The sequence below is a fragment of the Danio rerio genome, chromosome 13 (assembly GCF_052040795.2).
Source record: "Danio rerio strain M-AB ecotype USA chromosome 13, GRCz13ab, whole genome shotgun sequence".
NCBI classification, from domain to species: Eukaryota; Metazoa; Chordata; class Actinopteri; order Cypriniformes; family Danionidae; genus Danio; species Danio rerio.
In genome coordinates this window covers 30,733,003-30,758,907 of record NC_141033.1, presented here as the reverse complement: position 1 = coordinate 30,758,907, position 25,905 = coordinate 30,733,003, and the positions used below count along the sequence as shown (strand labels likewise).

At 36.0% G+C, this 25,905-nt stretch overlaps 1 protein-coding gene and 1 long non-coding RNA gene across 7 annotated transcripts in view; one reads left to right on the top strand and one right to left on the bottom strand.

Annotated features, from left to right (window-relative positions):
- Positions 1–25,905, top strand: part of smap1 (small ArfGAP 1) — a 216,832-nt gene that overhangs the window by 48,628 nt on the left and 142,299 nt on the right. For all 6 annotated transcript variants that reach the window (XR_015505440.1, XR_015505439.1, XM_087278566.1 and 3 more), the window contains 3 exon segments: positions 4,115–4,248; positions 12,164–12,249; positions 24,549–24,624. Coding sequence is in view for 4 of the 6 variants with exons in the window: in XM_087278566.1 (XP_087134692.1) it covers positions 4,115–4,248; positions 12,164–12,249; positions 24,549–24,624 (296 nt within the window). In the remaining 2 variants the exon portion in view is untranslated.
- LOC147841145 (uncharacterized) lies at positions 14,159–19,821 on the bottom strand. The gene is made up of 2 exons (XR_015506042.1): positions 15,805–19,821; positions 14,159–15,680 (listed from the first exon to the last, which is right to left on the bottom strand). It is a non-coding gene; the product is annotated as an uncharacterized LOC147841145 (long non-coding RNA).

Genomic DNA, 25,905 nt, shown 5'->3' with positions numbered 1-25,905 from the left:
TAACCTTAAGTGGCAAGCCACTTACAAAAGGCTTTGCGCTCGTGCTCCCCTGGCGTCTGACGAGTTTATGGAGAAAAGTAAAAAGCGCTGCAGTGTTTAGACGCGCTGTGTTTGTCTGAAGTAGTTAGTCTGCTGTTATTACTGAAATGTGTATATTCCAAACAAAGTGTTAAGCAGATTGGTTAGTTCTACTTGCATGACTCGCGGTGCGCTCGCTGCATTCAGAAAAGTTGAAATGTTTTCAACTAGGTGCGCCTGAAAAATGCGCATGAGTCACTTGTGCCACTTGCACAACATGTGCGCGTCGCTCCGATACGCTTGTTGTGCAAGTCGTGCGCCTCTATTGGAAATGACAAACTTACATCCTAAGCTAATTTGCATTGCTTCCAAGGTGCTCAGCTGCCACATTTTAATAAAACTATAGCCTTCATAACGAAGCTTTTTTTATCGATATTGACAATGGTGTTCGTTCAATGAATATCAATACCGATTTTATCACTCTGCCCTATTATGGATGTATAATACCTCTCCGTTATGAATGTGACATGTGAAAATGGCTCATGTGTGACTTTGGTAAATCAAATATAATTGTTTGAAAATGTTGACAGAGACATTTTTTGAGTATTTTTACACTTCTGTAAAATACAAGCCTACACGGAAAAACTTAGAAAGGGTACATGGAAAAGTCATAGACATTAATATAATCTTAAGAAGCAAGGACATTTGTGTAGTCATAATAATTTGCTTGATTTCTTCTCATTCAGCTCAAAATGCTCTTAGTGAGTACATTTTTCTTCTAGCATTTGCAGGAAGTCATGGCCAATTATGGAAATCCATTAGTCAGAAGGTGTGGGAACCTGAAATCAGCATATCAAGTCCCCATCGCAGCGCATGGGTCCAGCAGGGAGGGTGTGGAGCGAGTTCCTCCGCAGGGGCACTGCACCGGGCTCTACTCAATGACAAATTAACCCTCTTTAATTGTGGGTGAGTTATGCAGCTCCTGGTGCAGCAGTGTGAGACGCAATCTTGCAGCCTTTTATTGGGCTAATAAATCTGGGAGGGTGGCAGACGGAGCCGGTGCAGCCAGCCGGATGGTAGTTTGGGCCGGGTGAGAGATAAGACACTGGAGACCTGCTCTCTCTCATTACCGCAGTTTTCGCCAGAGTTTTCCTAGCGCGTTGGGGGAATCTTATCAGCCTGTTCACGCGTCGCCTGTCCTTTTTTGTCATCTGAGCTTTGAACAGCAGCAAGATAGCCATTAATATCCTGAGCAATCATGCAGGATGAAATATGAACAAGCTTAAAAGTGAGGAAACAGTGTGTGGTATTGTTTGTTATGCTAATGGTTTTACTTGTAGCTAGTATGTGTGCGAGAGCACTCCTCTGTTTGGGAGCTGTGTGGGTGGCACTGCTAGGGTAGTTGGTTTATTTTACTGTTGCATGATGGGCATAAAAACCCATGCCAGGCATCCTGTGGGCAGAATACAGACTCCTTCTCTCCTGCTACCACGGATACGGCCCCGTGCTGTGTTAGACGGAGGCCGGGAATTGCATGTGTTCTAAGATGGCTGACAGGTGTAGATAAAGCCAAAGAGGGCGGGTGAACCACAGAAATCCATTTCCCAGCAAACCTTGTGATTTATAGCCCGTCAGGAACAGCGCTCTCACCAGAACCAACCAACCAGCCGAGAGCTGTCATGACCGCTCCAGCATCCCACAATCCATCTGCTTCCATACATGACTTCTCTGCTAAATACTTCTTGTGCTCGGTTTCTCGAACAGATCATAAAGATACTAATGCGCAAGGGTAGTTGACTAGCTGATCATCTTAGATGACGTTAGATATTTGACAAAAGAACGAAAGCTTTGTTATTTTGGTGAACTTTTTTAATCCAATTGATTAAAAATGATTTGCTTTTGTGCTGGCATCTTGGCAAGTTGACTTGAATAAATAAATATGACATTACAGCTGCCTGTAGGTGGCAGCTTTTAAAAAAATATTGTGTCTAAGAAATGGCTGTTAATTCTTGTTTATTGAAGTGTTGTGTAAAATCAATATTATGTTTGTGTAGGGCTGGGCGATATGGGAAACATGCAGTCTCGAGTAATTCTTTTCTATATTGTACAATAATGATATATATATATATATATATATATATATATATATATATATATATATATATATATATATATATATATATATATATATATATATATATATATATATATATGTCATGGTGTTGTGATTACTTCTCTAAAATAAGTCCTCTTAAGGTCTAGTAAATAAAATGAATAACTTTTTGTTGGATTTAAAGTAAACCAGTCACTGTTCAGGTCCATAGCATGCATATGTGATTTTGTTTTTTAAATGTTCGGTATAATAGAGAATTCTAGGGATTTTAAGACTAACTTTTCCAAACCACAGTAAACCTTAAAACCGGTTATCTGATGCCAGTTATAAAAACCCCTCATAGAGCACTGTTTTAAATGAATATTGTCTATATTTGTGCATTTACAAATCAGTGCCAAAGCCTAAACTGAAACTTTTCTGACTAAAAACTGTCACCTTTCAAAAATCAGTGCACCCAAATTAATATTTTGGTGTAAAATATTCAATTATTTCAATAAACAGAAAAAATTAAGAGAAACATAAATAATCTATAAAACTTTAGATTTTCTTTTTTTATTCCTAAAGATGTTTGGTGACCAAACTCATATTTTAATGGATATAAATGTTTAATAAAACTGTTTTACTTAAATGCACCAACAATTATTGGCTCTATTCTCTGAGAAATGGATAAAATATTCATGTTTGAAAGGGGGTGTACTCATTTGTGCTGAGCACTTTATGTACTCTGTGTGTATGTGTACACTGTATAACCCAACAGTCAACTTTATTAAATAAATTGAGTGTAGTTAACTGAAAATTGACTGAAAGTTAATTCTACTCATTCGAAATGAGTTTTGAAGTAAGTGTTAACGGTAATGAGTTAATTAAATACCTCATTAATTCAACTTAAATGGAGTAAGTTTATGGTACTTGTATAGATTCGTTTTTTAACTCAAGTGGTTTGTAGCAATCGGTTTCCTCAAAGGTTTAAGTTGCCTTAACTTATTGAGTTTTACAGTACTCCGTTGGTTTGAGTTCTCTTCATTTATTGGGTTTTACTGTACTCAGATTGCCTTGTTTAATTAAATGGATTAAGTTCACAGTACTCGCTTACGATTAGATTTGAACTTAAATGGTTTGTTGCAACCGGTTTCCTCAAATGGTTTGAGTTACCCTAACCTTTTGTTTTTCACAGTTTATATATCTATATATCTTCCCTTTCTATTTATAACAACAGATCATCTATCACTCTATCATAACAAATTGCACTTTAACAATATAGTTGTTGTTAACATCAAAAATAAACATTTACAAAGTTTGTATTTTTAATTTTGCTTCCTGTTACATGCACTTTTTTTCCACAAACACTGACCCTGCTCGGTAACACCTTTGGGAGTTCAAGTCTGTGTCTAAACTTGAGTTTAAATGTTGTGGGTATTAGTTGTGGTACACTTATCTAAAAGATACACAAACTCAGTCTCTGCCTTTTGTTAGCATCAACAGTCAAAGCGCTACCATCCGCCCCCATACTATTACAGTCTCTTCTGAGAGCTGAATATTACACACCGGGCTTAAGATAATCTCATGCAGTCTGTTTTGTAGCACAATTCACATTTTTCTTTTCCCTTTTTTTTCCTGTGGCTGATGAGATTAGGAGTCTCACAATGTAGTTTCAGGGTTTAATTCAGGTACCTGCGGCTATTGACTTGATTCAGGTGGGCTACCTGCTGCATTCATCCGCTGCATAGATTGAATTTTATCATAACTGCAAAATTTCGCCGTTTAGATATTGGGTTTCAGCATCGCAGCACAATGCTGTTTATTCGATGGCATGGCAAGGCAGAATTACACGACGTAGCTTGAGGCAGCACCGTGACTCTGAAGATTTACTTTAAACTGCTGTTTTTTTCACTGCCTGTTATGACGGCGTTATCTTTTGCCGATAATGGGAAGTGCTTTACTGTAGGTCTAAAATCTGTCTGTTGTCTCTGTTTTTCCCCGCAGGACCTCGGTGGGCCTCTTGGAATCTTGGTGTGTTTATTTGTATCCGCTGTGCCGGAATACACCGGAACCTGGGAGTGCATATATCACGCGTCAAATCCGTCAACCTAGACCAATGGACCCCCGAGCAGATACAAGTATGTGTGTTATCATGTAACACTTCACTGTGCACAGGACGTTTGGGCCTGTTAATGGCATAACTTTCATTGGATCAGTAATGCTATTTCACAGCAATTTATATTAGTTGATCACTTACACTATTATTCAACCTAAAAGTCTATAAAGGTATATTGTTGAAAGTCTTTTATGATTACCAAGGCTAAATTGCAATGACAATGATGATTTAAATTTAATGATTTTAAATTTAATGATTTAAAAAAACAATTCATCAAAACTTTATAATCATGTTGTTTTACGTTACATGTGAAAAAAACCTCAATCCCAATATATTTGAAAGTCATTTACCCTTGTGATGACATAGATGGATATTTACCTTCACTGCTCCAGCCTTCAGTGTCGCATAATTAGAAATTAATTTAATATGTTGATTATTGCTCAAGGAACATTTGTTCTTATTATCATATTTGAAAGCAACGGTGCTGGTTAATATATTGGTTGAGAAGTTCAAGCACTGCATATTTTGAAAATGTACATATTGGCTGAGTATTACAAGTTACAAGTGGAAACATTTCACTATGCTACTGTAAAGAAGGATCAAATTGATGGTAAAAAGCAGCAATCATGTTTGCCAGTGTTTTACTAATAAATACAGTGCAAACTGTAAAAGAAATGTAGAATTTTGGGGTAAACTACAATATTTCAATAATTTATAGTGTTAATACAACACTTTTTTTTGGAGAGATGTACACATACACAGACAAAAATACAACAAAAAGCATATGGTGACAAGAAAGTCATATAATGTACCAATGCTCATATCAGATAACTTTTTCCATAAACAGATAAAGTCAGAATTATTAGCCCCCTTTGAATTTATTTATTTATTTTTTAATTTCCCAAATGATGTTAAACAGAGCCAAGAATTTTATTTGCAATACGTCTGATAATATTTATTTCTTCTGGAGAAAGTCTTATTTGTTTTATTTCGGCTAGAATAAAAGCAGTTTTCATTTTTTTTAAACGTCATTTTAAGGTCAAAATGATTAGCCCTTTTAAGCTTTATTTTTATTCGATAGTCAACAGAACAAACCTGCTTTATACAATAACTCACCTAATCACCCTATCCTGCCTAGTTAACCTAATTAACCTAGTTAAGCCTTTAAATGTCACTTTAAGCTGTATAGAATTGTCTTGAAAAATATCTAGTCAAATATTATGTACTGTCAACATGGCAAAGATAAAATAAATCAGTTTTTAGAGATGAGTTATTAAAACTGTTATGTTTAGAAATGTGCTAAAAACATCTTCTCTCTGTTAAACAGAAATTGGGGGAAAAATAAGCAGGGGGCCTAATAATTCTGACTTCAACTATATATATAGTCAGATGCCCGTTTGCTGCACATCTTCACCGCGTTCATTGGACACTATTAAGTGTCACACCTTCACCGGCTACGCACTACACGATTTCTGCATGCTTCAAAATTAATTTACAAAATATGTCACAGCATCTATGCTTTGCAGAGGAAAGCAACCAATCACATTACTTTTTCAGGGTTGCTTTAATGTGATTGGCTAGCATCTGCTCTAGGGTATTTACATGGAGCGATCTAACTGGCATTTTTTTGAGTATTTAAAGTTCACTCAAAGTTCATGTGAATCTTTGACGCTGACATATGAAAAATAACATTTCAAAAATGTTAATAATTCGAGGGCAGTTTAATACAGTGAACTGCCTTTGTGTATAAAGCAGCAATGGAGTTCAAGTCAAACCACGTGATCTACGCAGCACAACTAGTCGACGTCAATCCAAAAAAAAAAGAAAAAAAAAAGCCAAAAGTCAATTAGTCGACTAGTCTTTGCAAAGGTTAGTACTCAGAGCTGACATCAACATGCTCATCCTGACATGAATATCTCGTTTGCATCCATTGAGTTGCCACCATGTGATTGGCTGACTGCATATTTCTTTATTCAACATTTAACTGGATATACGAAGTAAAAAAAAATCCACTCATTGTAAGTGAGGTTTTATTAAATGTACAAGCCTTAAAGTGTTAAAGAAAATAATGAGCAACATGTTTTTTTCATATTTGTGGTCAGGCAAGTAAAAATCTGAACTAGCATTAAAAATAAAACCTTCCTGAAGGCATATGATCTGTTTATCTGATGTAGTGAGTGATTGCTCAAATAACCTTCACTCCTATTGCAGGTGTACATGTGTGTGTGTGTGTGTGTGACCATATCTGTGTGTCTCTCTCTGTGTTGTGCTATAAAGAGCAGTGTGGCTTGAAAGATTTATGAGTTTTTAAGCAATCAAAAGGGACTCTTGCATCTCCCCTTCGCATATTAATTGTCGTCTGGATGGATAATTAATTCCTGATGGGTAATTACTTGTCTGTATTTCAGCATCCACTCTTCCTTCAGTCTGATCCATCATCCTCATATTAATTTGTCTCTGACAGGCTTAGACGGACGTGACATTGAACTGATAACGCAAATATGCATCGTTTGTATATGTTCGAAACAGTTGTGTACAGGATTACATGGTTAATTAGGAATCAGGGCAGTGGACTCGCACAGGCAGCTGAGCTTGTTCTTTTAAGCCTGTTTTAGGTGAAAGGTCATGCATTTTAACACTGCTTTTTATTAGGAGGTTAGGAATTTGGGATGTGTGGAATGAATCATGGTCTAAATATTTTGTGCTGTCACTCCTGTTGCCCTGGTGATTGTTAAAGCAGCAACCAATCAGACTCCACTGCCTCATAGGATGAATGAGGTCGTTCTTTTTCAAGAGGTCATTGCAGGATTTTGACATTGAGAAGAGATCATTGTAGCTTTTTTAGGGGTTCAAGCAGCATAATAAATACATTTGCTTTCTCAGTTCATTTGTTTTGTGCTGTTTAAACACAACAAAGATGCACCAGTTTCAGAGTTTACTCTAAATTTAATCTGTAGTATATAAAGTGATGTTGATGGCATGGTGGCTTAGTGATTAGCACTGTCTCCTCACAGCAAAAAAGGTTGCTGGTTCGAGTCCCATATGGACCAGTTGGCATTTCTGGGTGGAGTTTGCATGTTCTCCCTGTGTTCGTGCTACTGTTTCTCCTACAGTCTAAAGACATGCACTTTATGTAAATTAAATAAACTAAATCGTCCATAGTGTATGAGTGTGAGTATGAATTAGTGTGTAAGGGTGTTTCCTAGTACTGGGGCATCTACTGTGTAAAATATATGCCGGAAAAGTTGGTGGTTTATTCTGCTGTGGCAACCTCTGAAATAGAAACAGAGCTGAAGGAAAATTAATTAATAAATAGTAACCACATTCAAAGGACCATGTCTTTTTACATTTAAAAATATATGCAACAGAGACCAGCTAGCGAAGTGCTATGCAGGTAAACCTCACTCCTCTGACCTCAAAAGGTGCTCTAGCGACTCTCATACAAAGCAACTCTCATACAAAGAGTTACCGGTTCGATCCCAGTTCAGAGCAGGCTGGATGCAGTAGGACCAGTTGGTTTTATATATATATATATATATATATATATATATATATATATATATATATATATATATATATATATATATATATATATATATATATATATATATATATATATATATATATATATTTATATATATATATATATTTATATATATATATATATTTATATATATATATATATTTATATATATATATATATATATTTATATATATATATATATATATATATATATATATAATATATATATATATATATATATATATATATATATATATATATATATATATATTTATATATATATATAATATATATATTTATTTATTTATTATTATTTTTTTAAGTATAAAGAAATGTACTCATGCAATTTATTTTTCTTAATTAATAAAGAAGAAATTATTGATTCGATTGAAATTATTACTTTCTTTTTAAATTAATGTTATTCATGTTTCATGCGGTTTGTAATATAGCACTCATATATAAATTATGAAAAAGTATTACCATAAACATAGTATTTTGTATTTTGTGACGCCATGAATCAAACAATATGAAACGATAGACTTTTATTTTGACCATGCGATATATATCTTCATATTGCACAGCCCTCATTAAAACTAACGCTGTGTCCCAATTCACATGCTGATACTACGCCCTAAAAGTATGTTTTTTTTTTTGTTTTTTTTTGGTGAAGGAAAAGTGTATATACATTTGTGTAACAGAAGAGTATACAAGCTTTGGGACGTACTACTTCCTCGTCAACAGATCATTATGTTGCTTAGTTACATCCTCTGTCAATCATCTCTCGACACAATCATCTCATTATCCACATTTTTTCATATTTAATTACCTACCTTATAGGAGAAGCAGCAGCAGGATAATCTGACATTCGCGAGTCTTTCATGCAGAGAAATTTCCTCAGGTCTTTGGATATTTATGCATTCATAAATTAACGTCTAATCATATCTTGATATAAGTTCACGTTGTTGCAGATGAAATGTAATATGAGAAATGGGATTTAAATATTTTCCAGTTGGCTAGATATTAATTAATAGTCATTTAAACAACTTTACCTAAGCCTCTCTACATGACGGTTGGTATCGTGTGTCCTCCATGTCTGTAGTTTATTTACACTTTTTACCCAACTTTGTATTTCTAATCAAATTCACGTCCAACGCACAATGTATTGTGGGCAAAATTAGCGGTTAGAGTATGGACGGTTCTACACTTTGATTTTTAATGGAATTAGTAAACCATCAGGGAACCTTTTGCATACTCTTTTCAACTTACTATGCTTTGGGACAGACTAGTTTTATTTTCAAATACTATTTAGAATGGATAGTATGCGAATTGGGATGCAGCATGAGGTCATAAAGCTATTTAGTTTTTGCTTGGATCAATGAAGGAGCTATACTTGACCCATCATCTTAGCAGCATAAAAAACAAAAACAGTTCCTTAAAAAAATTAAATTCATTGTTTTGTCGTTATAAACAAATGCAAAGTTAACATATGGAACTCTGTGTTTTTCACTCAGTGTGCACATTTTCTAAGGACAATGTCACCTGCAGTGGAAAATGCCCTCTGGCTATAGGGACAGAGGTTCTAGGAACAGCCAGCTATAACTGTCCGGCAAAATGGGCTCATGAAGGAATAGTATTACGGGGAATAATTCCTGGCTGTAAATCTAGAAAGCTCTGTCTTTTCCTTGTTGGGTGAGCATATTTGTTCAGTTCTTTTCAATGAAGGCACCATGTTGTTCAGAATGCCAGCAGCATGACAAGGCGCTGATCGTCTGTTCAAGCCCTTAGTGTGCTGTGTTTTTTAAAGCACAGAGTTCAGTTGGAAAATGAGTTAAACGCAGCCCTGAGTGTTTTTGGAAGAAGGCTAGTGTTTTCAGCTATGCAAAAACACTGAGCATGATCATTAGTATATTTCAATGATCTGGTCCATCATATGCTTGACTGTAGATGCACTGAGAACATTATATTTCACTCACTTTAAGCTCTTCTATTTTACAAATATACCTTTTTATTGCTGTGACAAATCATTTAGTTTTTAATACCAAACCGTTGTGTACTGAAAGATTCAATATGAATTTGTGAATTGTTACACTTATTAATTTATTTCATTTTATTTGGTCATTCCTAGTGTTATCACCTCTTTGATGTTAGTCTAAAAGGGATAACATTTAAGATGTGGCAGTTTTACCATGTGATGGTGGAAGCAAAAAGGCATCAACGAATATGCCAACAAAAGTGATTTCATTACAAAAAGTGTAAACCATGCAAAATACCCAAAATATATATAGAATTAATATTTACAATAATAATAAAAAAATAGAGAAAAAGAAGCAAGTTTAAAAAGAAAGTATCAAACAAAAATATGAGGAGGTAAGGGGTAAGAGTAAGGGGACACTAGTGACGCCAAACCAAAGAAAGAAATTAAAGTTCAAGTGTAACCTCTTGCGTTGCTACAAACTACTATGAAACAAAAATAAAAGAAGACTTATGGCGTACTCACACTAGGTACAGTTGCCTCGAACCGGGCCAAAGCACGCTTGTCCCCCCTCCCATCTCCCCCGACGGCCCGCGCTCACACCATATCGGGCCTCGGCACGCATACGTCATCGCTGCTGCTCTGTTCTGTGAGAAGCGCTCTCTATGGCAAGCCTTTTTAGCATTTAAATCTTTGTTCTGACACCATAAATATATTTAGAGATATCTCTATCTATATTTTGACTAGTCATAATAATAATTCCACTACTCAGAATGACAATTAGAGATATCTGCAATTACAATTGTACGAAATCAGATTGGAGATATCTGCAAATATATTATGACTAGTCATATTCCTCCATTGACTTCCATTGAAAAATATTTGCAGATATCTCTAAATGAGTTTTGATTAGTCACAATTGTAATTAAAGATATCTCCAAATGAATTTTGACTAGTAACAATTGTAATTAGAGATATCTCTAACTGAGTATTTACTAGTCATAATACATTTGGAGATATCTTTAATTCGTCATATTTAGAGATATTAACAAATATATTTGAAGATATCTCTAATTAATTTACTAATAGTCGAATTACAGTTGTAGATATCTTGAATTGGATTTTTGACTAGTCAAAATTCATTTGGAGATATCTCTAATTACAATTGTGACTAGTTAAAACTTATTTAGAGATATCTTTAAATATTTTTCAATGGAAGTCAATGGAGGAATATGACTTGTCAGTCATAATATAATTGCAGATATCTCCAATCTGACTAGTCGAATTATAATTATGACTAATCAAAATATAATTAGAGATATATCTAAATATATTTATAGATAGTCAGAACAAGGTTTAAATGCTAAAACGGCTTGCCATACGCTCTCACCCAGTAGCACAGTGGAGATTTCTCTAGTTATATCGTTTCAGTCGTTTGTTATGCAGTGATATGCAGTCAAATATTTCGCCAAACAGTCCTTAGGGATGCGGTGACACGCAGTCAGATATTTCACCGGACAGATCCGCCACTTTTGGCGCTCATAAACAATCATAAAGCTCTCGTGCTGCAGGAATGAGGAGATCTGCTGAAGGCGCGCAGCTGACGTGCAGTGAGGAGTTTGCGTCTTTAATAAACTAGGGCAGATCACTTTGCGTTCAGTGATTTGCGATCACTGAACAGTAAGAATTATTAATAAATACATATGAAACAGCCCCTTAAAAGTCACGTCTCGCTTTCAGTTTCGGGCTTTGGCGCGTTTTGCACTCAAAGCCCAAGTGATCCGCGCTCAGGCACACCTCTTCCAACCGGGACAGGGCCGGCCTAGTGAACCGTGCTTGAGCCCGATTCAGCGCACTCACACTTCTCAAACGATCCGGGAAACGGGCCTGGGCACGGTACGGATGGCATAGTGTGAGTAGGCCCTTAGGTGCTGCACCATATTCTTCCCTATTCTCAGCTATTGGATAAATATAACAAAAGATGGCACTCAACTCTTACCTGGTGTGTCTAACATCAAGTTACCTACTTGTTTGCAAGATGGAAGTCATGCAACATCTTCCCTATCCACCTTTATTCACTGAAAATACAAACAATATACGTCTACTGACATAACACTAGATCATAGGTCTCAAACTCCTGGAGGGCCGCAGCTCTGCACAGTTTTGCTCCAACCCTGACAAACACACCTGATCCAACTAATGAAGGTGTTCATGACCCTTTTGAGTACCTTGATTATTTGGATCAGCTGTGTTTAATAGGGCTGGAGCAAAACTGTTCAGAGCAGTGGCCCTCCAGGAATTGCGAGATATTACTACACTAGATATTAATACACTCGATATTTACTGAGTTTTGGTTTCACCATTTAAATAAATCATGAAATTATCCAGTTGTTTCTGTTTTTCACCTGCTATCTCTTTGTTTTTCTCTCTTTCTCGGTTTAGAGTGTGCAGAGCATGGGCAACACCAAGGCAAGACAGCTGTATGAAGCTCATCTCCCAGAAAACTTCAGACGGCCGCAAACTGACCAGTATCCTTCAATCTGCCTGTAATTCCAGTTGCACTATGCTGTAATGGCCTTTGACAGTTATTTGATAAAAGTCAACATCAACTTTCTATTGCGAGGCTGAGGTTGGTGTGTGGTACAGATATATGCTTGGTTGCCTGGCGAGAATTGACATGATTAAATTGATAAATCCCCTTTCTTGGCTCTAGAAAAGACAAACTGCGGATTTCTAATATGGAAAGAACTGTTGATTTGTGAGTTTGTGCTGTCATTTCTTGTTCTCTTTTCTTTCTGCTGCCAGATCCAAACAAACCATCAGAAATTGTTTCCAGCACAAGCTATTTTTCGAATGTAAGCAACCAGGAAGGGTTTAGGAAAAATAACTAGCAGTCTAATTTTCTGTCATAAAGGTAATTCTACACATTGGATTCTTAGTACAGTGATGTTCTTGTCAGTTTTGGTCAGTTGAGTTGTTTTGTTGGAGTGGTTACTTTTTGACAAATATTACTTGCCCTAAAATTAACAATTTACATTTAGTCACCCACCTCTTGTTCCAAACCTATATGAATTTCTTGATAACAGATAATGTCTATTTTTTGCCATGCTGTGAAGTAAAGAAGACAAATAAATGAATTAAAATAATAATTATTATGTTAAGTAAGTAAAGTTACGTAAGTTAGATTGCAGTATTACCAAAAAATATATTTAAAAATGTTAAATATTGCTTAAAGAGACATGGATAAAGTCCAGTTATGAAGACCAAGCTTCAGTAGCCACTATTAATACAAGATGATCATTCAAAGGGGATCATTTCAGTAAATATATTGTTGCATCATTTCAAAGATGTTATCACTGATCCAGGTTAACATTTTATTTTTCTATAGTGTCAAATAGGCGACTTTTGAAGTGTTAAAGACCAAAACGACAAGGGGTTACTCTGGATCCAAATGTAAAACTTTGACCAAAAATCTCTTATTACTGGACAGTACGCTAGCTGACAAAAGTCTTGTCATCCATTCCAGTTGTAGAAGAAACAAATAATAACTTGACTTCTAGTTGATCATTTGGAAACGTGACAGATGGTCGATTTTTCAGGTTAATCGTCTGTTGAACAGCATCCCAATCATCACAAATACTGCAGAAGACCCACTGGAACCCGCATGGACTCAATATTTTCATAGAAATCAGTCAAGTTTGGTGAAGGAAAAATCATGGTTTGGGTTTACATTTAGTATAGGGACGTGCAAGAGATCAGCAGAGTGGATGATAACATCAACAACCTGAGGCATAAAGACATTTGTGCTGCCCATTACATTACAAACCACAGGAGAGGGCAAATTCTTCAGCAGGATAGCGCTCCTTTTTATACTTCAGCTTCCAAATCAAAGATACTGACAACAAAGAAGGTCAAGGTGCTACAGGATTGGCCAGCCCAGTCACCAGGCATGAACATTATTGAGCATGTTTGGGGTAAGATGCAGGAGGAAGCATTGAATATGATTCCATAGAATCTTGATGAATCTGGAAGTCCTGCAAGATCGCTTTATTTGCTATTTCAGATGACTTTATTAATAAGTTATTTGAGTCATTTCAGAGATGTATGGATGCAGTCCTCCAAGCTCATGGGTGTCATACACAATATTTGTTATTTTCCCACTGCACCATGACTTTATATTCTATACTGTACATTATTTCTGTTAAGTGACAAGACTTTTGTCTAAATAAAGTCAGACCTTACAGTCCTAATTCAATAATTAAAAGTCAAGGCATAATCATATTTTATTTTGGTAAAAAAAAAACATAATCTAGAAGCCTTTGCCTTTTATATAATCCACTACTGATACTAAATGATCACTGAGATGTCAAGTTATTATTTGTTGTTCCTAAAACTTGGTGACAAGTTAAAATTGGTGTAATCCACTACTTCCAGTTGTTTTTAACCATTTGATTTGCTTAAAAGAAAAAAAAGTATTATAGTTGGTGTTTGCCAAATTGGAACAGGTTGAGAGTGATTAAATAATGAAAGAGTTTTAATTTTTAATACAAACTGTTCTTTATGCTTACGTTTAAAGTGATGTCAGTTTACATTTGAATATGTAGTGTTTGATCAAAGAGCTACCTGCCCACATTGAGATTGCAAAGCATGCATACCATTTCCCATAATTCTATAAAGCATGCTTGTCACCCACTGTTCATAAAATTGGGTTAGGCAGTGCAAAGGCACCCCTGTGATTCTTGAGGGCATTTCTTGTACAGTATGTTTGAATACTGACTGAATTAATTTTCTTATCAGCAGTCAAAGCTAGCCTTACTGCATACACTTTCACCATACGTATTCATGCATGAATATTCTTTTTGTAGCCGGAGACACTTTATGTTCTCAAGATACTCGTATACATTCTGTTCCTTGAGGTATTTAGTTGAGTATGAAACAAGTGGGTTCCAAGTGCATTTCAGGTTCATGATCTTGTTCCAGGCTTAAAAAGATGGAAAGTACAACTGTATGTAAACTTTATTTTTTAGAAATGCACTTGATGCTGAACTGTCCATTTATATGATTTCACAAAACTAAAGTCAAACCTTTCATCTCTTTCTTTAGTTTTTCAAAATATGAAACTTTTAAACTTTAACTATCTTTTCTAAAATATTAAGGTTTTTTTAAGCAGTTTTATCTGACAGAACGGCATGAATATGCAGACACCTCCATTCTCTCAATAAGTTCTCTCATCCTTCCAATGGAGTTTGTTCTTCTGGGATCTAATCTGGGAACATGTTCAATGCAGCGAACACATTGCAAAAGCATTGAGTGCTTATGTAATTAAAATGTGAAAACAGTTTAATATAGGCTTCTCTGATACTGTGAATATTTCACTTAAATTTTATTAAGACTAGATTATTATTTTATTTAACAAGCCAACACATAGCCGACCAACAAGAGATACATTAAAATTAAGTTAAAAATTATAGCAAACAAAGTTTGTTTCAAAAAGATATTTTTTCCAAGAAAAATATACAAATTATATTTTTGTTTTTGCCCTTCCATTACTCAACTATATGTGTGGAGGATTTGTTTCGTGTTTTGGAAAAATAACAATTTAATGCATGCTTCATTGTAATTGTATCACAAATCTCAGTTATATATTTGCTTTTTTTTAATGTGTCATTATTTTAAAGATTATGTCTTAAGCATCTGATTTTTTCCTTGCTGCTGCAAATGATCATTTGATCCAAGTTCAGGTGAGAGACTGCTTAATTAGAGACCCATGGCACAGAAATATACATTTAGATTTCAAAGAAAATATCTTAATTTTAAAAAGGAATCATAAGTTTGATCCTATCCATGTCCTAAGGAATGCTTTTAAATAATCTAGTTATTAGTTGTCTGCAAGCCTCAGTGTTTATTAAGATTGAAATTTTTTTTTTAAATTGAGATAAGAAATATCGTTATAGCAACACTTGTGCCTACTGTGGGAAATAACGCTCGTCGTAGACATCACGGGATGACTGAAGGTGAAGGAATGTGTAGTCTGGCTCATATGTTACCCACAACAAGTCAAGATTTTATCAAGAAAAAATCACATGATCTGACATAGTGACTTTCCTAAATAAAAATCGTGTGATCTGACCGGGGCTAAAGTTGACATGTACTTGCAAAGTTTCTTATAGTCCGTTAAATGTCTGTTAAAATATTGATAAGCACATTTTTTGAAGTACTACTAATATAAATAAATAATAATAAATGATTTTTGAGCAAAATCAGCACATTCATATGATTGCTGAAAAATCCTACGTCACTCTATACCATAGAAATGATGCTGAAAATTCACAGGAATAAGTGACGTTATTAAATCTGTCAAAATACTTTTGCAGTTGTAAAATTTCACAATGTTAGAGTGCCTTTTCCTGCATTTTTGACTTCTTAAAGACACTGTATGACTGCAGATTAACCAATACGTCTCAATAAAGGAATTCTGCTTGTTTTAAGTCTCCTGGACTGGGTTCTCTCTCTTCACTCATTTATTATTTTCAACTAAAGCTTAGTAAGAGACTTCATTTAAAAGCTTAAAACAAGTCTAGATCCTTGGCTTTTAAACTGTCGTCTATATGCACATTTGAGAAATATCAGAACAAAACCAATTCAAGCTATTATACATTTAACTTGTCAGCTTGGTCACAAAAACCCAAACACCTTGTGTTTCCATCATGAATTAAATATAAAAAACCAGTTGGGAATTCCTGGTCTAATGTTGGAGAATGTGAGAGTTTGGCAGGCAGAAGCTTGTGTGACTTCACACCTCCGGCTGCAGAGATCCAGACAAAACAGCTGCTGTTTTCACCACCTTCACACATATAGCATATCTGAAAAAGGAACTACCTCAAAACCAAGTCCCAATGTCTCTCATTCCACTTGCCTCGGGTATCCTCCTCCATCCTATTTCACACCATCAGTCTAATTGGGTGTGTGTGGAGGCCGGGATAATTCCATATTCTTCTCATTGGCGCCTTCAGAAACCCTAATTGAATTTCCCTGGCATCCGTGGCCTGTTATCAGCGCTCCTGCGTTTGGTGTGGCTATGGAAATGGCTTCATTTGTATGCTGACCGATGAGGTACAATATTCTTAACCGTCAAAATGGATTAATCCGGACAGCAGAGGTGAGCTTCCTCTGCAAACCGGCTTTGATGGAATTTGCTTTATCACAGGTGCGCTTCCTTCAGATGGAAATGCGAATGTTTTGTGCTCTGTTCTGGGGGTCTTTCACTCCCTCGCCCTCTCTCACGTCCCACTTATCATCTCTTCCCTTGCGTGATCTCTCTAATGGAAAAGTTGGCTGTGTTAATATAAACGTCAGTTCGGCGAAGAGAGGAAATTTCACGTTTTTTTTCTCTTGTACTGCTCATTGAGGTACCTTCATTTGCTGGCTTTTTTTGCTGCATCTCTCATTTTTTCAGTTTTCTGTGTTTTAAACTCATTTTCTCTTTCCTATTTGTGCTGGTGATATTTTTTATGCATCATATTTCTATCCCTCTCTGTAACTTTTGCATCACGTTTTATATTAGTGTGATGCAACCAAGCATCTTTTCTTTTTTTTAAGTTTATGCATGCACAAAACTACACATTTTCAAAATCGACTTGGCTTGGTGCCTTTAGCACTACTCTGCTGATCGGCTTAAGGAAGCCCTGCATAATTAGCTGTTCTTAAGGATTTTAATTAGCTGTTTGAGGTGTGTGCGTGATTAATGTTTAAGCTGAACTTTGCAGGAACACAGATCTCCAGGAACTGAATCAGGCTGATTTACATTGGTACTGTTTGGATTTAAAAATTGCAGATGGAGCACTGCAGAGAAGAAATGCCAGTGTTTTAACAATTTTTAAAAGGAAACGTGTTAAAGCATATTAACTACTTTTACGCATTAATAATTTTTTCAAGATGGGACTTTTTAAATTGACTAACAGCTTAAGTACATCTATCATATATCAACACAAATATATCAAGACACGAATACTTTTTTTTTTCATACAATTGGAATGTGTATTGTTTAATTTTATGAAAAAGGAATCATTATTATTATTATTTTTTTTACTTTTATAAGTTTCCACTAGAATGGTAAAACTATACAGTGTGGAAGTATTTAATTTGTCACTATTTATTTCAGAAAACACATTTATAAAGCTGCTGTTGACTTACAATTGATATATATGAAAAATTAAGTTATGTATAATGACATGACAAGGGAAAAAGTTTTAAATACATGAAGAAAGGGATGTGTAAAAATTTTTATATGTTTATGTTTGTATTATTTCGATTTTTACCAAATCTGGTTCAGTTCCATGTCAACAGCTCCTTTGGAAATATTATTCCAAGGAAAAAATCAATTTAAAGCCTGCTGTACAACCTTAAAATATTCATTTTCATTTTTAAATCTTTATATTTTGCCACTATGTTTGACCCATCAGTGCTAAAGAATTTTTGACATCTAAGTTTTACAAAAGTAGACTCTTTACCTGATTTTAATAGACTTCATCTACAAGTTAATTTGACATAACACCAAAATGGGCATCTTGTCTCTAAAACATGCTATATATTAGATTTGTTAGTGGTGTAACAGGTCACAAATCTTTTGGTTTGGATCACACTACAGTTTTTGAGTCACGAATCGGACCATTTTTCGGATCAGCAAAAAAATAGGAGACAAATGTCATTTGCTTACCATTTATACAAATTTATTCGATCAAACACAAATTTGAATGCAGCTCTTTGAAGGATTAATATACATATGCAAATCATTTATCATTCATGTTGCGCAGGTTTCAGTTGAGATCACAATCTTTTAATGCTTAATTGTGCAGGTTTACACTGAATGCATTAATGTAGGCTAAACAAACAGTGGCAGAAAACACCTTGAATTAATAACCTAAGAAAGCATTTTGGTCCCACCACAACTTTTTCTGTCATTATTAGATTTTACAGTGAAGCCAAAATGCTTTCATACACGTGATTTGAATGACACGGGAGGTGATCTTTCTGCAATTGTTAAAAAAGTTGGATTAAAGGGTCATGACACCCCCCACTTTCGGTTAAAGTCTACTTCAGAATTTTTTCAAAAGATGCATGATTAATGGGCGTGGAGCTCCGCGAGCATAGGGCAGGAGTGGGCGTGGCCAGCAGGGGAGAAGGGGAGCGAACGACTGTTGTTGACAGTTAGCTCACGAAATGAGACACAAACCGTGAGGAGACGCATGAGTTTGTAGTTCACAAAGTTAAAATGCAAAGAAATAAACAGTAATTTAATGCCCTGCTACATTTGTTATTCGTAATTTCATATACGCATAACCACAATTTATATCATTATAAAGATAAGTGTGTTCATGTAAACACTGTAAATGAGGATTCTCCCTCGAACCCCTGGTCTAAATTAAAGATCTGAATGCAGACTCAGTGCAGCAGGTCTCCTGACCTGCCTATTTTAACTATTAGCCCTGCTGGTAATATAGAGGATTTAGGCAAACACAGCAGCACGGCGATGTGTCTAAACGTGAACAAACTCCTGATAAAAGTCAACGTCCGCCATTCTTCCAATTCTCGTACTGCTCTACCGACAAAAATGCTTGCAGCACACACACAGCTTTGCTGTATGATCGGCCCTGACAAGATCGCGGGGAAATAACATGCAACAAACCCCGTGGATCATGGAAATAGACACATACGAGTCTTCATGAACGGCTACTGCGTGCCGTGGGTCCGTGTCTCACAGCTTGCTTTAAACTGGCAGGACAGCCTTGCCTTCGGAAAGCACATGCTCTCATGAATAATTAAGCAGCCAGCTCTTCTCATAGGATAAGAAAACTCCGCTATGAATAATAATGAGAAACCGACGCGTCATCATTGCACTTGCAGTACTGCGCTACGTCGCCGATTTTGATCCAGTCCCAAAAATCATTTTAAACCCGGAAGCTGAAATTAGCTGACAAATTATCCATTTTTCCCCACAATTAAAGCTGACAGGTGCCAACATTGTCTTAACTGATGCTCAACACACACACATCTGTTAATATAAAAAAAAAGTTCTCCAGGGTATCCTGAACCTTTAAGTTAAAAAAAGTTATTCATTAAAATTAACTGTGGGTTGAGATCAACGAATCAACTGTGATCTGTTACAACCCTAAGATTTGTTAAGAGTTATAATCATACTCTATTCATATGTTTGAAGTCAGTTGTTATAATATTTTTTACAATGTATTTTTTTTTTAAACTTAAAACAATAAACATTATTTTAATCAATTAACATCAGTATTGATGAGCATTAAAGACATCAACCTTCTGAAAGTTAGTTTTGTTCAGTTCTCTTTTTGTTCAGTCATTGTACTGTTTGAAATTCTTCTGAAATAGCTGTTGTGAGCGGCTGATCTTTTGTACTGAGGATGCTACAGGGTTTTTGTGGCTCACCCTTGCCTTTTTCTCTTTCTGCATTGTTTCTCTTCCTGCCACCTGCTTCTTCACCCTGATCCATATTTCATCAGATGCATTATTGTATTGTGATCACGGATTCATGAGAGTGTAAATCCAATAAAGCTGCATGAACCGGTTCTCCTTAGCATTTCACTGTCGCTGTATAAATTTGCGCTGTTAACAGGGAGTGAGAGTCAGAGAACGTGTGTTTTCATTTCTCTTTGGCCTTACTTTTTGTGTGTATTTCTGCCTGTGTTTGTTTGTGTGTGTGTTTGCCGTGGAAAGAAGAAGAAAAACCGTACTTGGGCGGATTTAGAAAGTGAAGCTGTGTTTGTTTGATCTTGATTTTTGAAGTGTTTTTCTTTCTTTCGAATAGAGTTGAATTCAGTGCGTGGTCCAGGTGGAGTTTTGGCGCTCTTGTGTCTTTAATGAGGAGAGATAACAGGCAGTCGGAAAGGGCCCGGCCCTCTTACTGAAAGGGTTACGTTGTAGCTGAGCAAGATGCCAATTAAAGCCGTCTAGCCAAAGTGAGATTCGCCATCCAAAAAAAACAAAAGCAATGCATCAAGCTGGCCTTAGATAAACTTGAAAACAGTAATAAGACATGTCATTTAAAGAGCAACTGGAGTCAAAAGGAAAGTTTCATGGTTTTGTTATATGCGTTTTACTTTCTAAGTTTGTATTTCTGAGATATGACTATGTATAAAATGTCTTGTTTTAATAACACAAAAACTGTCATTCAAGTTATTTAATGGGATTTCACACTTATCATTGGTTTTTCACATTAGATTCTGTTATCTTTGTTTTTTTTTTTTTTTAAATAAATGGTCTGTTTAGTCCTCTTTTTGTTTGCGACTAACACTAGGGCTAGCAATTATTGAGAATTGAGAAAATCTGTAATAGGGTCGTGCCGATGGCAGATAGACATCACAATGCTGAACCGGCATCGCGATCCTCCCCACCCGCCCCCATCACAGCTGCAACCTGCTCACCAAAAATCCACACGACCCCGTTTACACTAATACGCCTTAGTTAAAAAATGCCATTTTAGAATGAAAGCGATCCACGTCCACACTAGCATTTCATGTAGTATTTTTGAAAAGCCTTCCTTTCACACTAAATCGCTGAAAACACACATCACAAGACCACACACATACACACACACTCCATCTCAATATAGTTGTTGATATTTAATTAATCTTGTCTCTATTTAACGACTCTTTGGTCTTTTGATTCTATCAGGTAACGTGTTACAGCGTCAGTACACTGCTTCAATCATTGGCTTGTCGCTTGTACTTAGTATTTTTAGCGAAAACCTCAGATATTGTTGGCTGGTTACTGTTGGTTGTACACCTTTTTCACCAACCAAGTTTGTCGATGCCATTATAATGACACAGATCACTCTGCCTATTCATGCCAAAGGCCTGCGGGAAAAGTGATTGACAGGTGGTAATTTGTGTGTAACTTGTCTTATTTATTTATGATTTGGTTATGGGTAAAACAAAGACCATGTGGGTCAGGTGAAACTCCAGGCTACAAATAACTAATTGGTTATGAATTAATTAATTATTCATGAATAATTATTTACCTTTGCCTATGACAAAAATGCCATCGTCCATTGCGATGTTTCACATTAGACATCGTACGATGCCAAATTGGTCGACATCACCCAACCCTAATCTGTAATTGGCATGTACATCTTGTCATCAAAGCACAATTAAGTGGTTCATCACTGCCAGTGGTGGAAAGAGTACTGAAAAAATCATACTCAAGTACAATTACTTGCCTAAAAAATGTAGTTTAAGTAGAGTAAAATTATCTGTTGTAAATAATACTCAAAATATGAGTAAAAAGTAGCCCTTTTAAAAGTACTCGAATAGTGAGTGTTACAATGTGTAAAACTGATGCATTTACATGTAATTTGTGGATGTGTGGTAACAAAACATTCTGTAGTGCTGTTAATTATTGTCCAGCAGGCACACAGCGTCATAAGACGTTAATATTAAGTTAGATTTAGGTTGTGATGTCAGGTGAGCAAATTCAATGTCTAGCCAGCGTCTAAGAACAACACTGTTTTGATGTCCAATAATTATGACAAATTATGTTGATATTTGGTTGATTTTAGGTTGTTAAAAAGTGACCAAAATCCAACATTGAGCCAACATCTTAAATCAATGTCATATTGACGTCAAATACTGACATTTATTCATAAAGTATGGCAACCTAATCCAACATCTTATAGTGGTAACATCCACACAACGTCAAGCTGTAACATCATTAGACGTTGATATTTGGTTGATTTTAGGTTGGACGTTGAATATTGAAGTCAGCCTGACGGTTCTGACGTCGATCCGATTTTCATTTCCAAACAAAATGCTACGTCACCACAATGCTGGGGTACAACGTCAATCTGACGTTATGTTGACATCTTGTGCCTGCTGGGTGTTTAAAACCATTATGGTCATCATACAGTAAAAGTCTGTCATCTTCTCATCAGTGACCTGCATCTAAACAGTCTCTGGGTCAATGCCTTTAAAAATTTTGAACATCTTCTTTTGCGATTTGATTGGACAGGAATTACTGGACTGATTTTTCTAATCTCCATAGACAGGAAAAAATAAGTAGTGACTGCAGGTTGAAGGAAAGTAGCGGAGTCAATGGACCGATACACCACTAAAAATGTATTCAATGGAGTGAAGAAGTACGAGTATAAAACTACTTAGTAAATTACAATTCCTGAGAAAAACTACTCAGTTACAGTAATTTCAGTATTTGTAATTGGTTACTTAACACCACTAATCACCACATAATGCGGACGATGGCCGCCCGAAACTTGCTCCATGGTACAGTTATTAACCTGGTTCTCAATGGTGTTTTTTAGACACCTCATCCACCTCATCCTCGAATACCTGCCATGAGTATAACCGCACTCACCATCTGGGGGCAGTATAATCCCTCTCGTAGGAGAACTTACCAAAGTAAAGCCTGGTTTATACTTCTGCATCAAGCCGGCCACGGCGAAGGGCTATGCGTCAGCGCCGTAGCATACGTGCGTGGCTTTGCATTTATACTTCTGCGCGCTGTCTCTGTTGGTCTGCATTAACACTTCCGAAACGCTAGTTGGTAGTGAGTTGTAAATGTTCCTCTGTGTCGAGTTTCTTCGCTGCTTTTTTGCTTTTCCTGAACACTTCCGGGATGTACAAGTGGCTCAAACTCGCTCATTTTGGGGCAGGAACTGGCGGACGTGCAACAACTTTAACTATGAGGTAAACACAAAACAAAACTTTCCATCCGGAGCTCCTTCACGGGACTCCACTCTTGTAAACAATCGCTTCATCAGGCTCGCACCATTCACGCGGCTCTCCGTCCCCCCCAGACTCGTCAGCGCTACCAAGCCGACCAATCACAGAGCTTACGCTACGCGTCGTTGCGACGTGTAGTTAAATTTTTTGAGAGGTGCACGTCAGCGACGGCCACGGCGAAGGGCTATGTGTCAGCGCCGTAGCATATGCCGACGTTTGACGCAGAAGTATAAATCAGCCTTAATCCAGCATTAGTGCCTGAAAGCTTCGCCCCTTTGGCTACATGAGCAAAGCAGTGGCTGTTTAACGGTTGAATAAGTGCATCATCCAGATCATTAAAGTGCACTTTTTAATTTATTTTATTTAAGTTTTTTTTAGAGTTTTCAGTGTGAACACACTATTTACAATATTTATACTATAAAATGGCGTATAATAGTGCATACGTATGTGATTTGGGACGCACCTACTGAATTTATTTCATACACTTAACTGTTTGCTCCATCTGAAAGCGCATGCTGGAGATTTCCTAAAACTGTCTTTACAAACACAATGCACATAAAAATTGATTGTTTAAAAGCCCTAAAAAAACATAATTATAGGAACAAACCTAAAGGTACTCACTTTAGTGGTATATACTTTTTGCCAAAATTACTAAAACTATATTATATTCTTGGCTAAATATGCTCATTGTATGGAAGTACATGTGAAAACCTCACTAAGAGCCTATCAAATGTGTGAAGGAGTTAAAATGACACCAGAAGTTTCTTATGGATTTCCTTAAATTCCACTTATAGTCATACACGTATGAAGATCTGCTTTGAAGACATGCATTCCCAACTCCTGTATTGCCCATTCTTTACATTTTAAGGTTCTGTTTTTGCTTAATTTAGAGATATTTGGTTTCACTGCAGAGTTCTTATTTCAGTTGAAGTGCATCAAAGTTGACTTAAAGGCAGGCTGAGACTAATGTTTTCAGTGCTTTCAACATCTCAAGATACATGCCAGCATTGATAAAAATAATTTGTGTTACTTTTAAATAAATTTTTTAATTTTCCTGAGCAGCGTTTCAGAGCCGTGGAGTTCTTCATCAGGGACAAGTACGAGAGGAAGAAGTACTATGACAAAAATTCTGTCAATGGAGCCATTGTGAGTATTAGCACACAGCATTGATCTGTTGTTATCCAGTAATATTTTGTGTCTATGTTTGTGTCTTTGTGTGTGGCTCTTATGGGTGGGAAGTTACTCTAACTGTAAACTAGTCTGTCCCAATGTCATTATACACTCACCAGCCACTTTATTAGTTACACCTTACTAGTACCGGGTTGGACCCCCTTTTGCCTTCAGAAATGACTTAATCCTTTATGGCATAAACTCAACAAGCTACTGGAAATTTTGCTCAGATTTTGTCTCTTTTGATTGATATGATGGTATCATGCAGTTGCTGCAGATTTGTTGGCTGCAAATCCATGATGCGAATCTCCCGTTCCATCAAATCCCAAAGGTGCTCTATTAGATTGAGGTCTGGTGACTGTAGAGGCCATTTGAGTGCAGTGAACTTATTGTCATGTTCAAGAAACCGGTCTGAGATTATTCACGATTTATGACATGGCACGTTATCCTTCTGGAAGCAGTAGTCAGAAGATGAGTACACTGTGGCCATAAAGTGGGCTGCGGCATTGACACGATGCTCAATTGGTTGATTGGCTAATTAGAAATTTGCATTAACAAACAGTTGGAGAGGTGTATTTTGTGGATGGTGAGTGTATATTCATATATTGTCTTTTTTCGAACAATTAGGTATTAACTGAAACATTGATATTTTTATCTGTTGGTCTATTTTTCATCCTTATTGTTAATCACTTAGAAAAGGCTTTGTTTTTTGTTTTGTTTTATTTTATTTTTTTCTGTCAGTCTGTCTGTCTCTTTTTGGTCAATATTTTTAATGATCTGTCACAAAAGCTTTTTTTTGTTTGTTTATTTATTAATGTTATGAGGTTTTATCAGCATTGTTGATTTATTACCATTATATATTTAGCTATATTTCATTTTTGACAGGAATGGAAACAATGCTGTGAGAGATAAAAGTACTGTTAGATAGATTGTGCTTTTTTTGTTTTGTTTTTTTGCTGTTTTTTTTTTTACTTTTTTTTTTTTACATTTTTTTAAACTGTCATGATGTACTATCTTACTTTAATATAGCACATACCATTTTAAAGATGGTCAGTCTATCTGCTATCTAATTCATATAATTTTCTACAATTTCTGATTGAAGACTCTGGGTCTAAAGCAAACTGTCTGAAAGTGACAGTTCTCTGAGGCGATGCGCTGGACTGAAGTCAAGCAATCTGTGCAACAAAGATTGAAACTGATCTTGCAGATTTAGTTGCTTTCATGCGTTTAGCAAAGTTGCAGTTTTGATATTGTAAT